At 62.1% G+C, this 17,016-nt stretch overlaps 1 protein-coding gene across 5 annotated transcripts in view; it reads left to right on the top strand.

The window, feature by feature from the left end:
* The window catches only part of NF2 (NF2, moesin-ezrin-radixin like (MERLIN) tumor suppressor), a 50,056-nt gene extending 43,405 nt beyond the window's left edge, over window positions 1-6,651 (top strand). For all 5 annotated transcript variants that reach the window (XM_082491769.1, XM_082491766.1, XM_082491768.1 and 2 more), the window contains one exon: window positions 5,155-6,651. In XM_082491769.1, coding sequence (XP_082347895.1) covers window positions 5,155-5,205 — 51 coding nt within the window. In that variant the 3' untranslated portion in view covers window positions 5,206-6,651. The remainder of the gene's footprint in view (window positions 1-5,154) is intronic.
* The last annotated feature ends 10,365 nt before the right edge of the window (window positions 6,652-17,016 follow it).

The raw sequence follows: 17,016 nt of genomic DNA, 5'->3' as shown, positions 1-17,016 counted from the left end.
CCGCATCCCGCGTGGATCTTGCCCACACGTACCCATGTGCGTGAGGCTGTGTCCCTGCTAGGTTCGTTTTCTTTCTGCCCTGCTTCTCCTCGGAGCCGGGAAGTGAAACTCCCTGGCAGCTAAACTGGGACACGGCAGCCTCCTTTTCTTGTTTACAAGGAGCGAAAGGAAACTGGGAAACGTCAGGGCTATCAGCTATTTTTGTGGCAGCCTTTGAAAAGCATTTCCTTCAAATGGAGCGTCATCTTCTCTCTTTTAAACGCGCTCATCAAAGCATTGGAGGCCGGGGGAAAGTTGTGCTTGGGAGAGAATAAACGGCAGCGTGGGAGGAAGACGGAGACGGCGAGGGGTGGAGAGGGAAAAATAACAAGGTTTTTGGTTTGAAAAGTAAATGTGGGAATTGAAAGGTCCACCTGGCCGGTGGGGACGGGCATTGCGCAGGGGTGGAGAAGGAGGTTCAGGGGAGTCGGAGGGGCATAAAGAGCATTTACTGCATGCAGGACCAGGTGAGGATCTAGCAGGGACTGTAGATCTTCTTCCCAGCAGCAGGAAGGTGTCCCCAGCATGGCATGGGGTGAGGCGATGCCGCTGCGGGTGGCGCGGGTCACCCTCTCCTCCAGCCTGGCCAGGCTGCAGGATAAACAAGGAGACGGCAAGGACATGAGACATCCGAAACCTCTCCCCGTTCCTCGGGACCCGGGAGGATGGGGGAAGGTTGCCCGGCTCCGGTGGGCTCGTGGGGAGCCCGGGTGGTTTCTCTCGATTTGGTTTGCCCGGCCGGCAGAATTTATGTGCCTGTCGTTATTGCGTTAGCCGCTCTAAACCGCGTTCGGCTATGAGGGACTTATTGGGTTGCTTTCTTTTGTTTGTTTTTCTTAAATCAAATCAATCCAGCAGCCCTGGGTAAAAGCCGAGCTCGGAGGATCCCCAGCGTAGGAATGCAGGGAGCGGGACTCTTCCCTTTCTCCTATCTTGATTCATTTGAGCTCTGGCCGCTTAATTGCGCTCCCTCCCTCTCTCTCCTTCTCCCTCCCTCCCTCCCTCTCTCTCTAAATTTTCTTTGATGACTCTGGTAGTGCGTTGTGGAGCCCACCCTCCCTCCTGCAGGAAGGAGATTATCATAATACTGCTTGTAAATCAATTTTTTTTTTTTCCCTCTCTCCGCACTGACGAGGATGTAACTCGCTCTTAATCACTCTGCCTCGCCTCGCACAGTGTTACGGTGCGGGTATATATATTTATTTCTCCTTGACTGGCCGGGCAAAGGGGAGGCAGAGGGTACGGAGGTGCTGGAGGCCACCTTGGGGCTTTCCCTACCCGGCAGACGGTGGAGCGTCCCTTGGCTCTGCCCGTCTTCCTCCAGCGCATCCCTCGGGTTTGGTCCCAGCGTCCCGGTTTGGTCCTCACCCCGGCGCCCACCTGCGCTGGGAGTGAGGATCACCCTGTCTGCAATCGCTCGACGGCAGGAAAAACAAGAATAAAAGAAAGAAAAAGGGGGGGGGGGGGGGGAAGGCAGAGGGGGGGAAAGTTTTCCCTCCGGGCACAGCGGAGCATCAGTGGTGGAGAGTCAGTGTGCAAATCAAGAGCGATCCTAATTACATCTCTGTTGATTCGTCTGCCTGATTGTAGTGGGATGGGAGGAGGCTGAGAGCTGCCCGGCAGCCCCCGTTCCCCGGGCGGGAGGTCCCGGCGGTGGCTGCCGGAGGTGCCTTCGCTCTCCGAGGTGGTGGAGGTAGAGCAGCATGAAGCTGTTGGCCCCTTCTCCTGCCAGCGCCGAGGTCTTGGCCATAACCCAGCTCCTGCTACCGGGAAATGGGGCAGCTGCGCCTGTATCCCGCTCGTGCGATGCTTTTCTAACGCCCCCCAGGTTACTGGGGAGAAAGAGAGCCGGAGGCTCTTCCTCAGCGAGTCTGATGGGAAGAAATCCTCCTGCCCAGACACCAGCACTGCAGGAGCCTCTCGGCTTTCTCAGGAACAGCCAGAGCTTAACGTGGGGGTGACGAGAGATGGGGTGGAAATCCTCGCGGTCTTTGCCTTTCCCATGGCAAAATCCGGCCGGTGCCGAGTGCCACCGAGAAGCATGGCATGGAAATTCAGCGCTCGCACCTCTCTGCGGGACCCAGTCTCGTCAAGACCCATCTTTGCTCCCGCTCCCTCTCTACCCGGAGCTGGGCTGCTCCTACCGTGCCTCAGTTTCCCTCTATAAGGGGGGGAAAAAAAAAAGCAACGTCGAGGAGCTCAGGGAGCCTCGGAAGGTCGCGGATGAGAGCCCCTGGGGAAAGAGCAGGGCTGCATCTCTTCTTTCTCCTTGCGCCCATGCAGGATGCCCTCGGAGCTCTGCCTCCGTGCGCTTCCCCTGGCGCTGCAGCAGAGTTCGTTAAGGAAAGCGCAGCGTTAGGCACTGAGGCGGCTGCCCGAGCCGTGCTGCCAGGTACCCCAGGACTGCAAAAGCGCTCGGGGGGATTAACGGGGAGCTGCGCGTAGCTAAAGGCGGAGAGCAGGCTCGAAACAGTCCAATCTCCCTTATAAGCCTGGGGAAAACATCTTCCCTCTCTGCCTCGTCAGCGGTTGTCGCCGGCTCCTTTCGTTTCTCCCTCGGAGCATGGAGTTTGCTGGGGGGGGGCGACCTGGAGGGGCATCTCCCCTTGCCGTGCTTTGATGGAGCGGCGCCGCGGGCTGGGGAGGTGGTGGGATGCTCCCGATTCCCCATCCCGCCTGCAGAAGAGAGGACTTCAGTGGCGGGGCGTTAGGCAGCAGATAGCTGGCAGGTTCCTCCTTGGGGCTGTCCGGCTTCTCCGAGGTCTCCCCAGGTGAAACAGGAAAGCGAAGCTGCCCAGTTTCGGGCTGTGGCGGGGGAACGGGCTCCGGTGGGAGCCCCGGCGCTCGTGCAAAAGTGGGGGCTCGCTCAGCCCTCCCCCGGCCCCGTGAGGTTCCCCCTCGCCCGCCACCCTTCTCCGCCGGGGGAACGCAGTCCCCATCCTCGCGCCGGCTCGTTGCGGCGGGAGGCAGCGGCAGCCCTGCTCGAGGGGAAGGACCGGTGCTGCACGCCCCGATGCCCGCTCGGGGTTTTTACATGCCAAATTCTCTGCCAGCCCGGTGGCCGCCTGGGGGATGGCTGGCAGGATTGCTGCTTGGGCTGCCCACTCTTTTTTTTTTTTTTTTTGTTTTTGTTTGTTGTTTTTTCCCCCTCTCCAGCCTTGAAAGAGAGAAAAAGAGCCGCCCACAGCACGTGGAGCCCCTGTCCCATCTCATCCACCCTCCATCCAGCTCCAGAGGGGATGCTGAGGAGGAGGAGGAGGAGGAGGAGGAAAGCCAGCCTGGCCCAGGAGATGCTGCCAGCGAAGGGTATTAAAGCCCCTGCAGAAATTTCCTCTGCAATACAGATTTTTTTATTTTTTTATTTTTTTTTTTTTTTCCCCAAATGGCATTAGAGCTGTGAAGGAATTACCAAGGAAAGGGGAGGGGGAAGGAAGCGCTTGGCAGCTCCGTGGTTGCGGGGGCTTAACTCGTTGTAACGGGATCCGAGGATCCCTGTTTCAGCAAAACCGGCAGCCCCGGCGGAAGGCACTGCTGCTTAATCCAGCTGAAACGAAGCCTTCGCAATTAGCCGCCTGGTTTGGCAAACTCTTGCGGTGATTCAGCAGCTGGTTGGAAGGGGGCACTTCTCCCCCCACCCCCACCCCACGCTCCTTTGGGTGGTTATCTGGAAATGCCGCGGTTCCTTCCTCGCCGCTGAGGATGTTTCTTCCACCTCTGGTTTGGCCTGTTAGAAAACGGTCTCGCGGCTCCTCCGTGGGGTGTTATTTTTCGGATAGCCTCGCGAGCGCTGCGGAAAGCTTTTCTGGGCCGGGTTTCCTGTGGGATGGAGGGAGCGGGTCTGGGGTGAGCTCCCGGGGCCGGGGAAGGCGTCAGCCCCGCGCAGCAGCTGGGACGGTGGTTGTGAGCTGCGTTGGGGCTCCTGGGACCACCACGGGGCAAACTGGGCCTGCAGGTGGTGTTTTGGGGTTGGACATGAGCATGAGACAGCCCCTAACTGGTGACAGAGGGTGGCATGTACCCGGCTGGCCCAGAGGCCGTGGAGGACCCGTAGGTGTCGGCAGCAGAGAGCGGTCGCGCTCCCCAGCACAGACCCAGGCTGGGAAGAGAACGGTTGGAGAGCAGCCCTGAGGAGAAGGACCTGGGGGTGGTGGTGGGCGAGAAGCTCACCAGGAGCCGGCAATGCGCGCTGGCAGCCCAGCGAGCCCCCGGCATCCCGGGCTGCATCCCCCGCAGCGTGGCCAGCAGGGCCAGGGGGGGATTGTGCCCCTCTGCTGCGCTCTGCTCTGCTCTGGGGACACCCCCCCGCAGTGCTGCCTCCGGCTCGGGGGGTCCCCCCAGCAGAAGGACACGGAGCTGTTGGAGCGGGGCCAGAGGAGGCCTGGAGATGCTGGGAGGGCTGGAGCCCCTCTGCTGGGAGGAGAGGCTGGGAGAGGTGGGGGGGGGTTCAGCCTGGAGAAGAGAAGGCTCCGGGGAGACCTCAGAGCCCCTTCCAGTGCCTAAAGGGGCTCCAGGAGAGCTGGGGGGGGACTCTGGATCAGGGAGGGGAGCGATGGGATGAGGGGGAACCGTTTTAAACTGACGGAGGGGAGATTTAGATGAGATATTAGGAAGAACTTCTCTCCTGTGAGGGTGGTGAGCCCCTGGTGCAGGTTGCCCCGAGAAGCTGTGGCTGCCCCTTCCCTGGAGGTGTCCAGGGCCAGGTTGGACGGGGCTTGGAGCAACCTGGGCTGGTAGGAGGTGTCCCTGCCCAGGGCAGGGGGGTGGAACGAGATGGTCTTTGAGGTCCTTTCCCACCCAAACCATTCTGTGAGCCCGTGACCCTCTCCCCCAGCCCAGCCTGCCTCCCCTTGCCCTGCGCTTCCCCTTCGGGCTGCGCTTGCTGCCGCTGGGGACCCAGTGGAGGTCCCCAGCCTCGGCTGCTGATGCCGTGCATGACATCCCCGCTTCTGCCTTCCCTGGTATTTTTGGAGGGGCAGGGACTGAGCCAGGGGGGTGTGAAAGCAGCAGCTCCCCCCTGCTCAGCCCGGTGCCCTCCTTGGAGGGGGGGGTGGGGGGGGGATGACGCTGGGGCTGGGTGCCCGTCCCCCTTCAGCCGCCCCCTCTGCTCTCTTGCAGCTCACCCTCCAGAGCACCAAGTCCCGCGTGGCCTTCTTCGAGGAGCTCTAGGAAGCGACCAGCCGCTCCGCACCGCTGCTGCCCGCCGGCCGGCTCCCCCGCCAGCCAGAGCCTGTGTCCCCCCCCCCCCCTCCCCAGGACTGGTGTACCCCAACCGGGGCTGGGGAGCCGGGCATCATCCCCCCCCCAGTCCCCCCCAGGTGCTGCCAACATCTGCACGCTGACGGACTCGGGTTCTGGCTACCCACGGACTGGGATTTCTTTAGCTTAGTGGCCGCTCATCCTCCTCCCTGCCCCTCTTTTTTTTTTTTTTTTTTTTGTTTTTTCAGCCTTTTTCTGATTTTTCTAGCCTCGTTTTTTTGTTGCATCAGCCCACCGAGGTCGGGGCTGTAGCTGTGTTTCCCCATCGCAGCGGCAGCCCGGCGGCCAGTGGAGGAGCGTGCCGAAGGGTCTCCCTTGGCGGGGATGCCATCCCTGCGGGCTGCCTTCTCCCGCCAGCCCCTGGGAGCCTTCGCCGGCGGCGGTTGGAGCTGCATTAGGAACGCAGAGCATGTTCGAGTGGAGTGCTGTAAATCAGGGGCCGTCGCGGCGGCTCTCCCGGCAGAGGCAGGCGGGCAGAGAGCCGAGGGGGGGGACAGCGGCCGCAGGGACCTCGCTCCGTGGGGATTTGGGCTGCAGGTTCCCTGGAGAGAGGAGGTGAGGGGGCAGGAGGTGGGGAGGAAGGTCTCCCTCCTCCTCCTCCTCCTCCTCTCTGCGAGGGAGAAGGAGCAGAACAGCTAGTGCCAACCAAACGAAACCTTTCTTATTTTATTTTTTTTCCTGCAAACTGTGACAAACCTGGGCAGCTTGAGGCCGGGGGAGGGGGGGGGGGGGGGCTCAGGGCTGGGTTGTCACTGGGCACCCGGGTCCGGCAACCCCTAACGCGATGTGGGGTGTCCCTCCCGTCCCTCCCCCCGCCCCCAGCTCCTCCGAGGGTCCCGGTGCCCAGCCAGCGGCTGCCTGTGTGCCGGGGGGCGAGCGCGGGGGCTGCCTGCTCCTGCCCGTCCTTCAGTGGGTCACAGCTCTGACCCCCCGGCGGTGGCCGCAGCGGGGAGGGGGTGGGGGGGTGGAACGGGGATGCTCCGACCTTTCCTTCACGTCTCCGTCCCAAATCCTGCCCTCCGCTCGGGGTCGGGGGGGGGGAAAACCTCTCTTCCAGCTGCGATTTACCCTTTAACGGAGCCGGTGCTGCCCTGGACATCCCCCACATCCCTTCAGGACCCCCAATTCCCCCCTCCCACGGCCTTACCTGACCCACGGCCGCACCGCAGGGTCAGGCCGGGGCTCAGCGCGTAGTAGATCTCACCCTGAACCCTTTTTTTTTTAATTTAAAACCGCTCTGCGGGGTGGCTGTGGCCCGGCACAGCCGCTTTCCCCGTTCCCCTGGACTGATGTACGCGGAAGAAATAACCGTTTTCTCATTTGTTTTAATAAAAATTCAGAGCACTGGGAGGGGGAGCTGGGACTGGTTTGGTCTTTTTCTTTCGGGGGAAAAAAAAAAAAAAAAAACAAAAAACAAACCATCGCCCCGAAACCCTTCGCTGCTGCAGTTAAAGGCCGGGGGGGGGGGGAGGTTTTAATGGGAAGCGTGGCTGGAGCACTGGGATCCCTCTGGCAGCGGGAGGGTTTCTCCCTCCCCGTTGCTCTGGGGGTCCCCGCTGTCCCCGCTCCCTCGGGGCTCCTCCGTCCGTGCCCAAAACCCTCCCGGGGTTTGGGGTGCTCCAGAGGGATGCTGAGCCCCGTGTTTGCCATCCCGGTGTGTGTGTGTGGGGGGGGCTCTGCCTGCCGCTGCCTGATCTCAGCGTAAAAAACCGATACGCTGCATTGACCTCAATTTTTTTTTAATTAATTACCGATAAAACCCCCTTTGGGGACCACGGGGATCCGGCTGAGCTGCCGAGCCCGAGCCGGGGCTGCCGGTGGGGCTTCACCAAAGCCCCGTCGGTGCCAAAACATCACCAGGACCGGGCAAGACCCCACCTGGGGGGGGGCTGCTCCTGGCTCCCCCGGCCCCGGTGGGCTCAGCGATGGATGCGCTTGTTTATCTGCTCACCCCGGAGATGAAACCGGCTCCTCCTGGAGCGCCAGCGGGTGAGCTGGAGGGGGGTGGGGGGGTGGATGTGGTTTTGGTTTTGTTTTTTTCCCAATTTTTTTTGGCGTTTTAAGCAGGGCTGGCCGAGGTGGGATGGGGATTTTTTTTTTTTTTTTTTTTGGTAAAGGGATGCTGACGGATTGGGGGAGATTTTGGGGGCTGCAGGGGGACCGCGGGTGAGGGAAGCAGAGGGTGACCTGATTTCCCATGTGTGGGGCAGGAGCGCTGCCTGCGGGGACCGGGTAGAGCCCCCCAATGGGGCATTCGGCCCCAAAATGAAGCCAAAAAGGTTTTTCCCAGCCCAGGCTGGGGGGCAGCACAGGGGGAGGGGTCTCCTTGTCCCTCCAATGTGGGGAGGGGGGTCCCCTGCTTGCTCATGGGGCCACGCACAGCGGGAGCCCCACACACTCGCAGCACCGCGCAGCCGCAGCGCTGCATGCTTGCAACCTCGCACGCTCCCAGTTTGCACACTCGAGGCTTCGCACACTCACAGCCTGGCGTTCACAGCCTCGCGCATCCCCATCCTCACGCACCTGCATCCTTGTTCACCCGCATCCTCACGCACCTACATCCTCACGCACCCGCATCCTCGTGTACTCGCATCCTTGCACACCCACATCCTCACACATCTGCATACTCACACACCTGCATCCTTGCACACCCACATCCGCACTCACCCGCATCCTTGCACACCCGCATCCTCATGCACCTGCATCCTTGTGTACCCACATCCTCGCACACCCGCATCCTCACTCACCAGCATCTTCGTGCATCCGCATCCTCGCACACCCGCATCCTCACTCACCAGCATCCTCACACACCTGCATCCTTGCACACCCACATCCTCTCACCCGCATCCTTGCACACCTGCATCCTCATGCACCTGCATCCTTGCACACCCACATCCTCACTCACCCGCATCCTTGCACACCCGCATCCTCATGCACCTGCATCCTTGTGTACCCACATCCTCACGCACCCGCATCCTCGTGCACCCGCATCCTCGCACACCTGCATCCTCACTCACCCGCATCCTCGCGCACCCGCATCCTCGTGCACCCGCATCCTCGCACACCTGCATCCTCACTCACCCGCATCCTCGCGCACCCGCATCCTCGCGCACCCGCATCCTCACGCACCCGCATCCTTGTGTACCCACATCCTCACGCATCCACATCCTCGTGTACTCGCATCCTCACTCACCCGCATCCTCACTCACCCGCATCCTCGCTTTCCCGCATCCTCACTCACCCGCATCCTCGCTTTCCCGCATCCTCGCACACCCGCATCCTCATGCACCTGCATCCTCGCGCACCCACATCCTCACGCACGCACATCCTTGTGTACCCACATCCTCACACATCCACATCCTCGTGTACTCGCATCCTAGCACACCCGCATCCTCACTCACCCGCATCCTCGCTTTCCCGCATCCTCGCACACCCACATCCTCACGCACGCACATCCTTGTGTACCCACATCCTCACGCATCCACATCCTCATGTACTCGCATCCTCGCACACCCGCATCCTCGCGTACCCGCATCCTCATGTACCCGCATCCTCGCGCACCCGCAGCCCCTGTGCCGGCTCCCCGCCTGCTCTCCCGCGGCGCAGGCCAGGCCCTTCCTCCGCTTTCAAAGGGAATTCCGTTCTGATTTGTTCCTTTTCAGCAAAATTAAATTCGCCGGAGCGGAGGCAGCGGCGCAGCGGGCGTGGGTCGGCTTGCGACGACTTTGCCCAAGGAAAACAAAAAAACCAACATCAAACAGCGTTCCCCAAGTAGCTCTCCCAACGCCTTCCTCCTGCCGTGGATTCCCTGGGAAGGAGATCGGGAGGGTTTTTTGCTAACCCCAGGCGGTAACTGAGCGTTTTGGCAGCGGTTCGCCATGCGGCGGGGGTGGCTTTGGCGCCGGCTTGGGGACAGGCTGGTGCCCAGCGCTCGGGTAAGGGCGGTGCGTTGCTCGCGTGAGGGTCCCTGTCCCCAACGCCTCCTCAACTCACGTTATTTCACTTCCAAACCCTTAAATATTCCCAAAAAGAAAAAAAAAAAAGAACGAAACGCTGAGAAGCCGGGGCTGCGAGCGGGACGGTGCCTGTGCGTTGGGGGGGAGGGGCACTGCTGCCACTGGGGTGAAGTGGCCGCAGGGTGGCCCGTGGGTGGCCAGGCCAGGACCAGCAGCTCTGGAGGGGGGTCAGAGGGTTGCTTTGGTGGCCACCCAAAACATGCATGCCTTCAGCTGGCAAAACCTGGCCTTTGGGGGGGGGGGAGGGGACGGAGGGGGAAACTGAGGCAGGGATGGAGCTGGCATGGTCTCCCCTGGCTGGCACGGCATGGCACGGCACAGTGGACACCTGGCCACGGGCCACCACGGGCACAGGCTGGAGCTGGGGGGGGACCAGGGCACCCCAGGGCTGTGGGTGGCTCTGCGGGGGTCACCCTCTGCCCACCGGCAACGGGACCCAGCACAGGGTGGGAATGAGGGGAGCAGCCCGTGGGACACCCCATCCCTGGTCTTGGGCACCCTGGGGAGCTCGGGGCACCCATGGGTGCTCAGCCCCAACGTGGTTGGGGTCTGGGTTGCAGGATGACAACGTAAAATGCTGCTCCCGGGGGGCAAAGCTGGACGGGGTCCTGCTCTTCAGGGACAACATCTTGGGGACAGGGGGACCTTCTTCCTTCCTTTGCTGGCAGCTGCCAGCTCCACGCTGTCCCCGCCGTCCTCATCCGCCCTCATCCATCCTCATCCATCCTCATCCATCCTCATCCATCCTCATCCATCCTCATCCAACCCTGCCGGCGTGGGCTGATGGCCGGCGCAGCGCTGCCGTCTGCGTCCCTCCACCTTTTCCTCTTCCCGACCCTTTGTCTTCCTGGGAGAAAAAGGGAAAGAAAATGAAATGGAGAGAGGAGAGGAGAGGAGAGGGAGAGGGAGAGGAGAGAGGGAGAGGGTGAGGGAGAGGGAGAGGGAGAGGGAGAGGGAGAGGGAGAGGGAGAGGGAGAGGGAAGGCAGCCTCGCCGGGGGGATGGCACCCAGGGTCACCCTACTCCCAGCAGAGACCTGGCCAGCTCGGTGCATCTCCCCCTGCCCTGACACCTCCCCTGGGGCAGCTGCTGCAAAGCTCTAATTAAAAGCCCGACATGTGTCGTCTCGGCTTAATTAGGGGTTTAACGGGCTGCCACCACTGCTCGGGAACCCCCAGGGCCATATCCGGAACAGGAACGCTGGAGTCTCTCTGCCATCGCCTCCTCCCACCTGGACACGGTGTCACCTGCTGTGGGGACACTGGGCATCATCATGGTCCTGTGGGGATGCTGCCTACTGCTGGCCCAGGTGTCGTGGTGCTGGGTACCGCCTGGCCCGGGCATCCTGGCACTGGGTACCACCAGCTCCTGGCATCCTGGCACTGGGTACCACTGGGTTTTGGCATCCTGGCACTGGGTACCACCAGCTCCTGGCATCCTGGCACTGGGTACCACTGGGTTTTGGCATCCTGGCACTGGGTACCACCAGCTCCTGGCATCCTGGCACGGGGTACCACTGGGTTTTGGCATCCTGGCACTGGGTACCACCAGCTCCTGGCATCCTGGCACTGGGTGCCACTGGGTTTTGGCATCCTGGCACTGGGTACCACCAGCTCCTGGCATCCTGGCACTGGGTACCACTGGGTTTTGGCATCCTGGCACTGGGTACCACCAGCTCCTGGCATCCTGGCACTGGGTACCACCGGGTGTTGGCATCCTGGCACTGGGTACCACCAGCTCCTGGCATCCTGGCACGGGGTACCACTGGGTGTTGGCATCCTGGCACTGGGTACCACCAGCTCCTGGCATGGCTGTGCCGGGCCATCCCGGCGCAGCAGCTCGCAGCATCCTGGAGAGATGGAGCCGATGTCACTACCTGAGGTCGCTGTGCCGTTGTGGGCACAGCTGGTTGCCAGTGTCTCCTGGTGAGCATCGCTTACGTGCCGACGGCGGGATGGGAGCAGAGCCTGGCCTGGCAAAGCTCATTGCCAGGAAATTTGTTGGGGTGATGCGTACAGAGAGGAAAAGGCGGCAGGGATGCTGCGAGGGAGGTGTGGAAACCGTTTCTAAACAGTTCAGCGAAGGGTTTTGGTTCGGAGCCCGACTTCAGCGTTGGCTGTAGCAAAGAAAAGCCACTCAGTGACCTGCCCGGTACCAGTGCCACCCGTGTCACAGATGCACAGCCGCTGTAACGTGGATTTTGTCGCGTTTTATTCCCGTTCCTGCTGCTATCACTGAGGGCATGGGATGAAGTTCAGCCAGGTGGGGTCAGGGATGGCTTCACCCTCGCGGGGTACCTCTGGGGCTGAGCACGGCTCTTCCAGAGCCCTTTGCTCCCCTCTCGTGTGCCCCTTTCCAAAAAAAACCAACCCCAGATCCTGCCCTGCACTACCACAGTCCTTCCCGGACAGGCAGCGCTTCCCACGGATCTTTTTTTTATGCTGTTAATGAGTTTAAGAAGGTCCTTGACTTGAGGTCTCTGGGAGTTGTCTCCCCGCACGGTTTCTCGGCGGGAACAAGCGGAGTCGCCGCCACCCTCGGCATCCCGGGCTGCATCCGCTCGGAGGGATGCTGAGAACAGGCTCATTTCAATTTTTTTCTCAGTTTTCATAAAGAAAAATTAACCCGAAGCAGAAGTTTTGCCTCCTCCCGCAGAGGGGCTATTTTCCCCCTTGGAGACCCAAATTAACAGGGGCTCTCAGAGCCTTTCCCGTTCTCCCTTCCCTCCCTGCCTGCACCAGCTGCCCGGAGCTTTACCCGGCGTTTCCCCCATCGCAGGTGTGATGCGCTCCAAAATACATCCCACGGCCGTGCCGGGTAGCGGCTCCCAAAACCTCCCCCGGGGGGGGGTTATCTCAGCCGCCCTCCCCGGGTTTAATAGCGGGCGCCGGGAGCTGGCAGCCGGCGCGGCGGCGGGGATAACCTTGCGGCTCGGTACGCTGCAGCCATCCCTCTTCTTCCATCAAGCGTTCATTTAAGAAACATTTCACTAAATACCCAACTGACAGCAACGGCCCCGGGAGATTGATGCCTCCGGAGCCTTCCGAGGGCTCGGTGCCAGCAGGTGACTTTAAAATGACACCACGGCCACCCTGTGCCACCCGCGTCCCCTCCCCGTGCTCAGCAGGAGGGATGTTATATCCCGGAGGACACTGTGGTGCCGCCCCCCACTCCCGCATCCTCCCGCTGCCCCGGGGTGAGTTATCCGTGGGGTTGTCCTGGGAGATTTGAGGGCGCCCAGCCCAGGTTTGTGCCATCCCATCCCCATCTCTGCCAGGTATCCCCATCCCTGTGAGCTTTCCCATCCCTGTAAGGGGTCCCCATGCCATTCCCAACTCCAACCTACACCCATGCCATCCCCATCCTATCCCATCCCATCCTACCCCCATCCCTTCCCATCCCCACCCCTGTGAGGGATCCCCATCCCCATCCCCTCTCCAACCCCATCCCCATGTCATCCCCATCCTCACTCCCGTCTCATCCCATCTCCAACCCCATCCCCATGTCATCCCCATCTCATCCCATCCCATCTCCAACCCCATCCCCATGTCATCCCCATCTCATCCCATCCTATCTCCAACCCCATCCCCATGTCATCCCCATCCCCGTCCTCACTCCCATCTCATCCCATCTCCAACCCCATCCCCATGTCATCCCCATCCTATCCCATCCCATTCACTCACCGTCCCTTCCCATCCTCACCCCCGTGAGGGATCCCCATCCTCATCCCCATCCCGTCTCCAACCCCGTCCCCATGTCATCCCCATCCTGTCCCATCCCATTCAACTGCCATCCCTTCCCATCCCCACCCCTGTGAGGGATCCCCATCCTCATCCCCATCCCCAACACCATCCCCATCCCCAACACCATCCCCATCCTCAACACCATCCCCATCCCCAACACCATCCCCATGTCATCCCATCCCATGTCATCCCATCCCTGCCCGGTTCCCTCTCTCCCCAGCGAGGACAATTGGGAATTTAATTTGGGGGACGTGGCAGAGCCCACACTTGCAAAGACGCGGATAAATGGCGTTGGCAGGATCCGCTCCGGGCAGGACGACAATCCAGCTGGGCAGGGATACGGCGGGGGGCGAGGAGGGCATCTCAGCCCTGCCAGGGGAGGCTCGGTAATAAATGAGGACGAGAAGATTAAATTAAAGATAAATCAGCAGCGTCTCTGTGCCAGCGTGGCTTTATTCCTTTTAATTCCGTCCCCCCCTTTCCCCCCGGCAATCTTCCTGGGAGAAATAAAGACGATGATGTCGGGATGCGAAACCGGGAGCAAACGCTCTTGAGGGCAGGATCCTCACAAAGCCGCGAATGAGACGCAAAACACCAGGCCTGGATGGGGCTTCTCCTGCCCCGTTAGCGGGAGCAGCTAATTAGGGTGCCACCCGCGAGCGTCGGGAAGGTGCTGTCATCACTGGAGGGAGGGAGGGAGGGAGGGAGGGAGGGAGGGAATGGGGGGAGAGGCGGCATTGACCTGCTTGGCCCCAACCCCCGGTAAAATAACGGGAGAATTGTGATGAAGAACTAATTGTGATGAAGACCGCTAATAAAATAAGGGGAAAATTCTGAAGAGGAACATTTGCAACGTCCCAGCGGTGCGGGAAACGTGTCAATCAGCCGGCTGTGGCTTGGGATTTTAAGCTGAAATCCCGGGGGTTTGGGACCGCCGCCGCCTCCACCCCATCATCGCAGCGCGCGGTGGCGGAGCGAGATCCGAGGAACCGAATTCAGAGCCGCTCGCCCCAAAATAAGCGAGGAAATTGGAGCAAAGGGGCTGCGGGGCAGAGCAGCGGTGGGTGACGGCACAGGCTGGAAGCTCCCAGCCTTCATCCCGTGAGGAAGAGGACGGTGTGGCCGAGTGGGATGGGGGTCTCTCAGGGGAAACACTGGGACCGCTCTGCCGATGATCCCTAATGAGCAAAAAAAAAAACCCCAAACCAATCGCCGCTCCAAATGCGATTGAGCCGTTGTTTAATTCTCGTTTGTTTTTTTTTTTCCCGCGTGCCTCCGCGCGCCCGACACCCTCCGTCCCCGGAGACGAAGCAGCGGGAGCCGGGACGGACCGGCTGCCTCCCCCATCCGCGGAGAAGGAGGTTCCGACAGATTTCGACGCCTCCCCCGGTGCTGCCGAGCGTCGCGATCTCCTGCGGGGGAATTTGTGGGGAAAAGCCCAGAAATTTGCGGCGTTATTCCTGCCGGGGTTTGGGTGGTGAGAAATTAATGAGTTTCCACCCTGGAGCCTCCGGGTGGGCAAACGGAGAATTAATTGGGAGGGCGACTTCGTTAACATTAAGGAGCGAATTGATCAGCTAAGGAAAAAAAAAAAGAGGAGATTTTCAATCAGGCTGCTTTGCCGTTTTGGGCTTCTTTTTCCCCCCAAAGTCCCTTATTATTATCAGCATCCTCCCCATCAGGGCCATGCTGTGAGCTCAACCCCAGTATTAGACACCGGAGACTCCCCATGTGCGGGGTCTATGTGCCCCAACCCCATCCTGAGCTCTGGGGGAGGATGAAAACACCATCCTCGAGCCGTGACGTGCCGGGAGGAAAGCTCCTGCCCCGGGAGCCGACACATCGGAGCGTGGGGGATTTGATTATCCCCGAAAATTCCCCAGCTCGGGAGCGCGGCCGGGATTGGGTTTTCCGTTGCCGGAGAAGGAAATTTCTCCCAGCTAAAAAAACAGCTTAAAGGGGACCCCAGCTGGTTAAAACCAACCGGGCGGCCGCAGAGGCTGTGCTGCCGGGAGTTCGGCTGGGGAAGGACGATGGGTTTTGGGGAGCTCCGGAGCGGTGTTCCCAGCCGGAGGTGGAAGGTTGGAGCAGCCGTCTGCCCCGAAAATTCCCGCGCGGCCTCGAGATGAATGTGGCAACGGCTGAGGCTGAGCACGTGGCCGGGGAGGCTGTGGGATCCCCAAAGAGGGGATGTAAAAGAAGGGGTCGGAGCGGCAGGAACCCGCTTCCAAAATTTTAGGGTTTCTTGTGACAGTCCCGACGCGAGAGCCTCCCCAGCTGTGCCTCAGTTTCCCCATCGCTCTCCAGCATCTGTGGCGTTCGGATGAGCGCCTGAGAGATGCCGACTGTCCCCTTTCCTCATTCCCACCCCGTTACGGCTCCGGGGACGTTTTCCCTCTCTCCCCCACCCCCATCCCTCCCACCACAGCCCCTCCAAACGCAACCTCCGGCGGGGGGGCAGGAGCTTTGGCAGCCCCCCCCAGCCAGACAGATGCCACCAAAGGCACGGGGGACACCGTGACCCCCGTGTCCCAACGGGCCGGGGTCTGCGGTGGCCATCCCCACCCAGGGAGACACCTCGGGGTGGTGGGACGTGGGAGGAAAGATGTCCCAGATCCTGGGCAGCATCCCCGCTCGGGTACCGGGGTGCGGACGGATGCCATGGGGACACGGATGCCGCGGGGACGTGGCACAGCGGGGAGCCACCCCGCCACGTCAGCCCAACTGTCATTAATCAATGACAAAGTGAGAAAGAAGGCGAAAAATGTGATCAGGGCTTGAGGGGAAGCCGGGGGGGATGGGGGGGGTGACTGGGAATGGGGACAGGGAATGAGGGTGTCACTCCCGGTCCCACTTTGCTCCTCTTCCGTGGCTTATTCTTGCCCTGGTGCGGGAGCGGGAGGTCCGGCCGTGGTGTCCCTGCCACCCCGCAGCACCCTGGGGACCTCAGGGTGACAACTGCCCTGGCCCAGGGCGCTGTCCCCCGGGGATGGGGGGGGGACGACAATGGCCCGGGGTGCTGCATGTGGGGACCTCGGGAGGGATGGCAGCCTTGGGGTGGCGAGTGCGGGGACCCCTGGGTTGACGACGGCACGTGGTGCCATGTGCGGGGACCTCGGGGCGATGGCAGCCTGGGACGCCCTACGCAGGGCCCCCGGGGTGACAACTGCCCAACTGCCCCGGGAAGAGGGATGCCATGGGGCGGGGGGGGGGGGGGGGGGGACACCTCGGGGCGACGGCTGCGCCGGTGCAGGGTGCTGCGTGCGGGGACTTCGGGGCGATGGCAGCCGGGGGTGCCACGCGCGGGGACCTTCGGGGTGACAACCGCCGGCACACGGGGGTGACACAGGGACCTGCCGTTCTCCACCGCCCCGGGCCGGATCCCTCAACCCCTTCGAACAGCACCGGGGCAGGATCCCACCCGGGACGCTGATGAGTGGCTGTGACACCCTCTTTGTCGCAACTCCCCTCCCCCCCGGAGGGGGAGGCACCACCCCCCCGCCCCCCGCCCCCCGCCCCCAGCCCCATTTGCCAGGCGGGACCGTTCAAAACCCGCCCGGCCCCGCCGTTTCTCCCCGGATTCCGCCGCGCCGCTTCCCCGGGGCCGCGGCCGAGGATGCTCCGTCTGCCGGTGGCGGCGGCGGTGGCGGCGGCGGCGGCGGTGGTGGCGGCGGGGGGGCAGCGTGTGCGCGGCGGCGGGGGCTGAGCCAGCGGCCGGGACACTTAACGGGGAGGAAGAAGAAGAAGAAGAGGAGGAGGAGGAGGAGGAGGGAAGAGGAAGAAGAGGCCGCCTTCGGCCTCGGCCCCGCCATGCCGGGCCCCACCGGGGAGCGTGGCCCGGTGGCAGCGGCCCCCCGGGGGTTGTAAGCGGAGGGGGGGGTGGTGGGGGGGGTGGAGGAGGAGGGGGGGACACCCAGCGGAGCGGCATGGCCAGCCCCGTCCCCCCCGCCGCCGCCGCCGCCG

This window comes from Vanellus vanellus (assembly GCF_965231255.1).
Source record: "Vanellus vanellus genome assembly, chromosome: 16".
Taxonomy (NCBI): domain Eukaryota; kingdom Metazoa; phylum Chordata; class Aves; order Charadriiformes; family Charadriidae; genus Vanellus; species Vanellus vanellus.
This window is presented reverse-complemented; position numbering and strand designations above follow the sequence as displayed.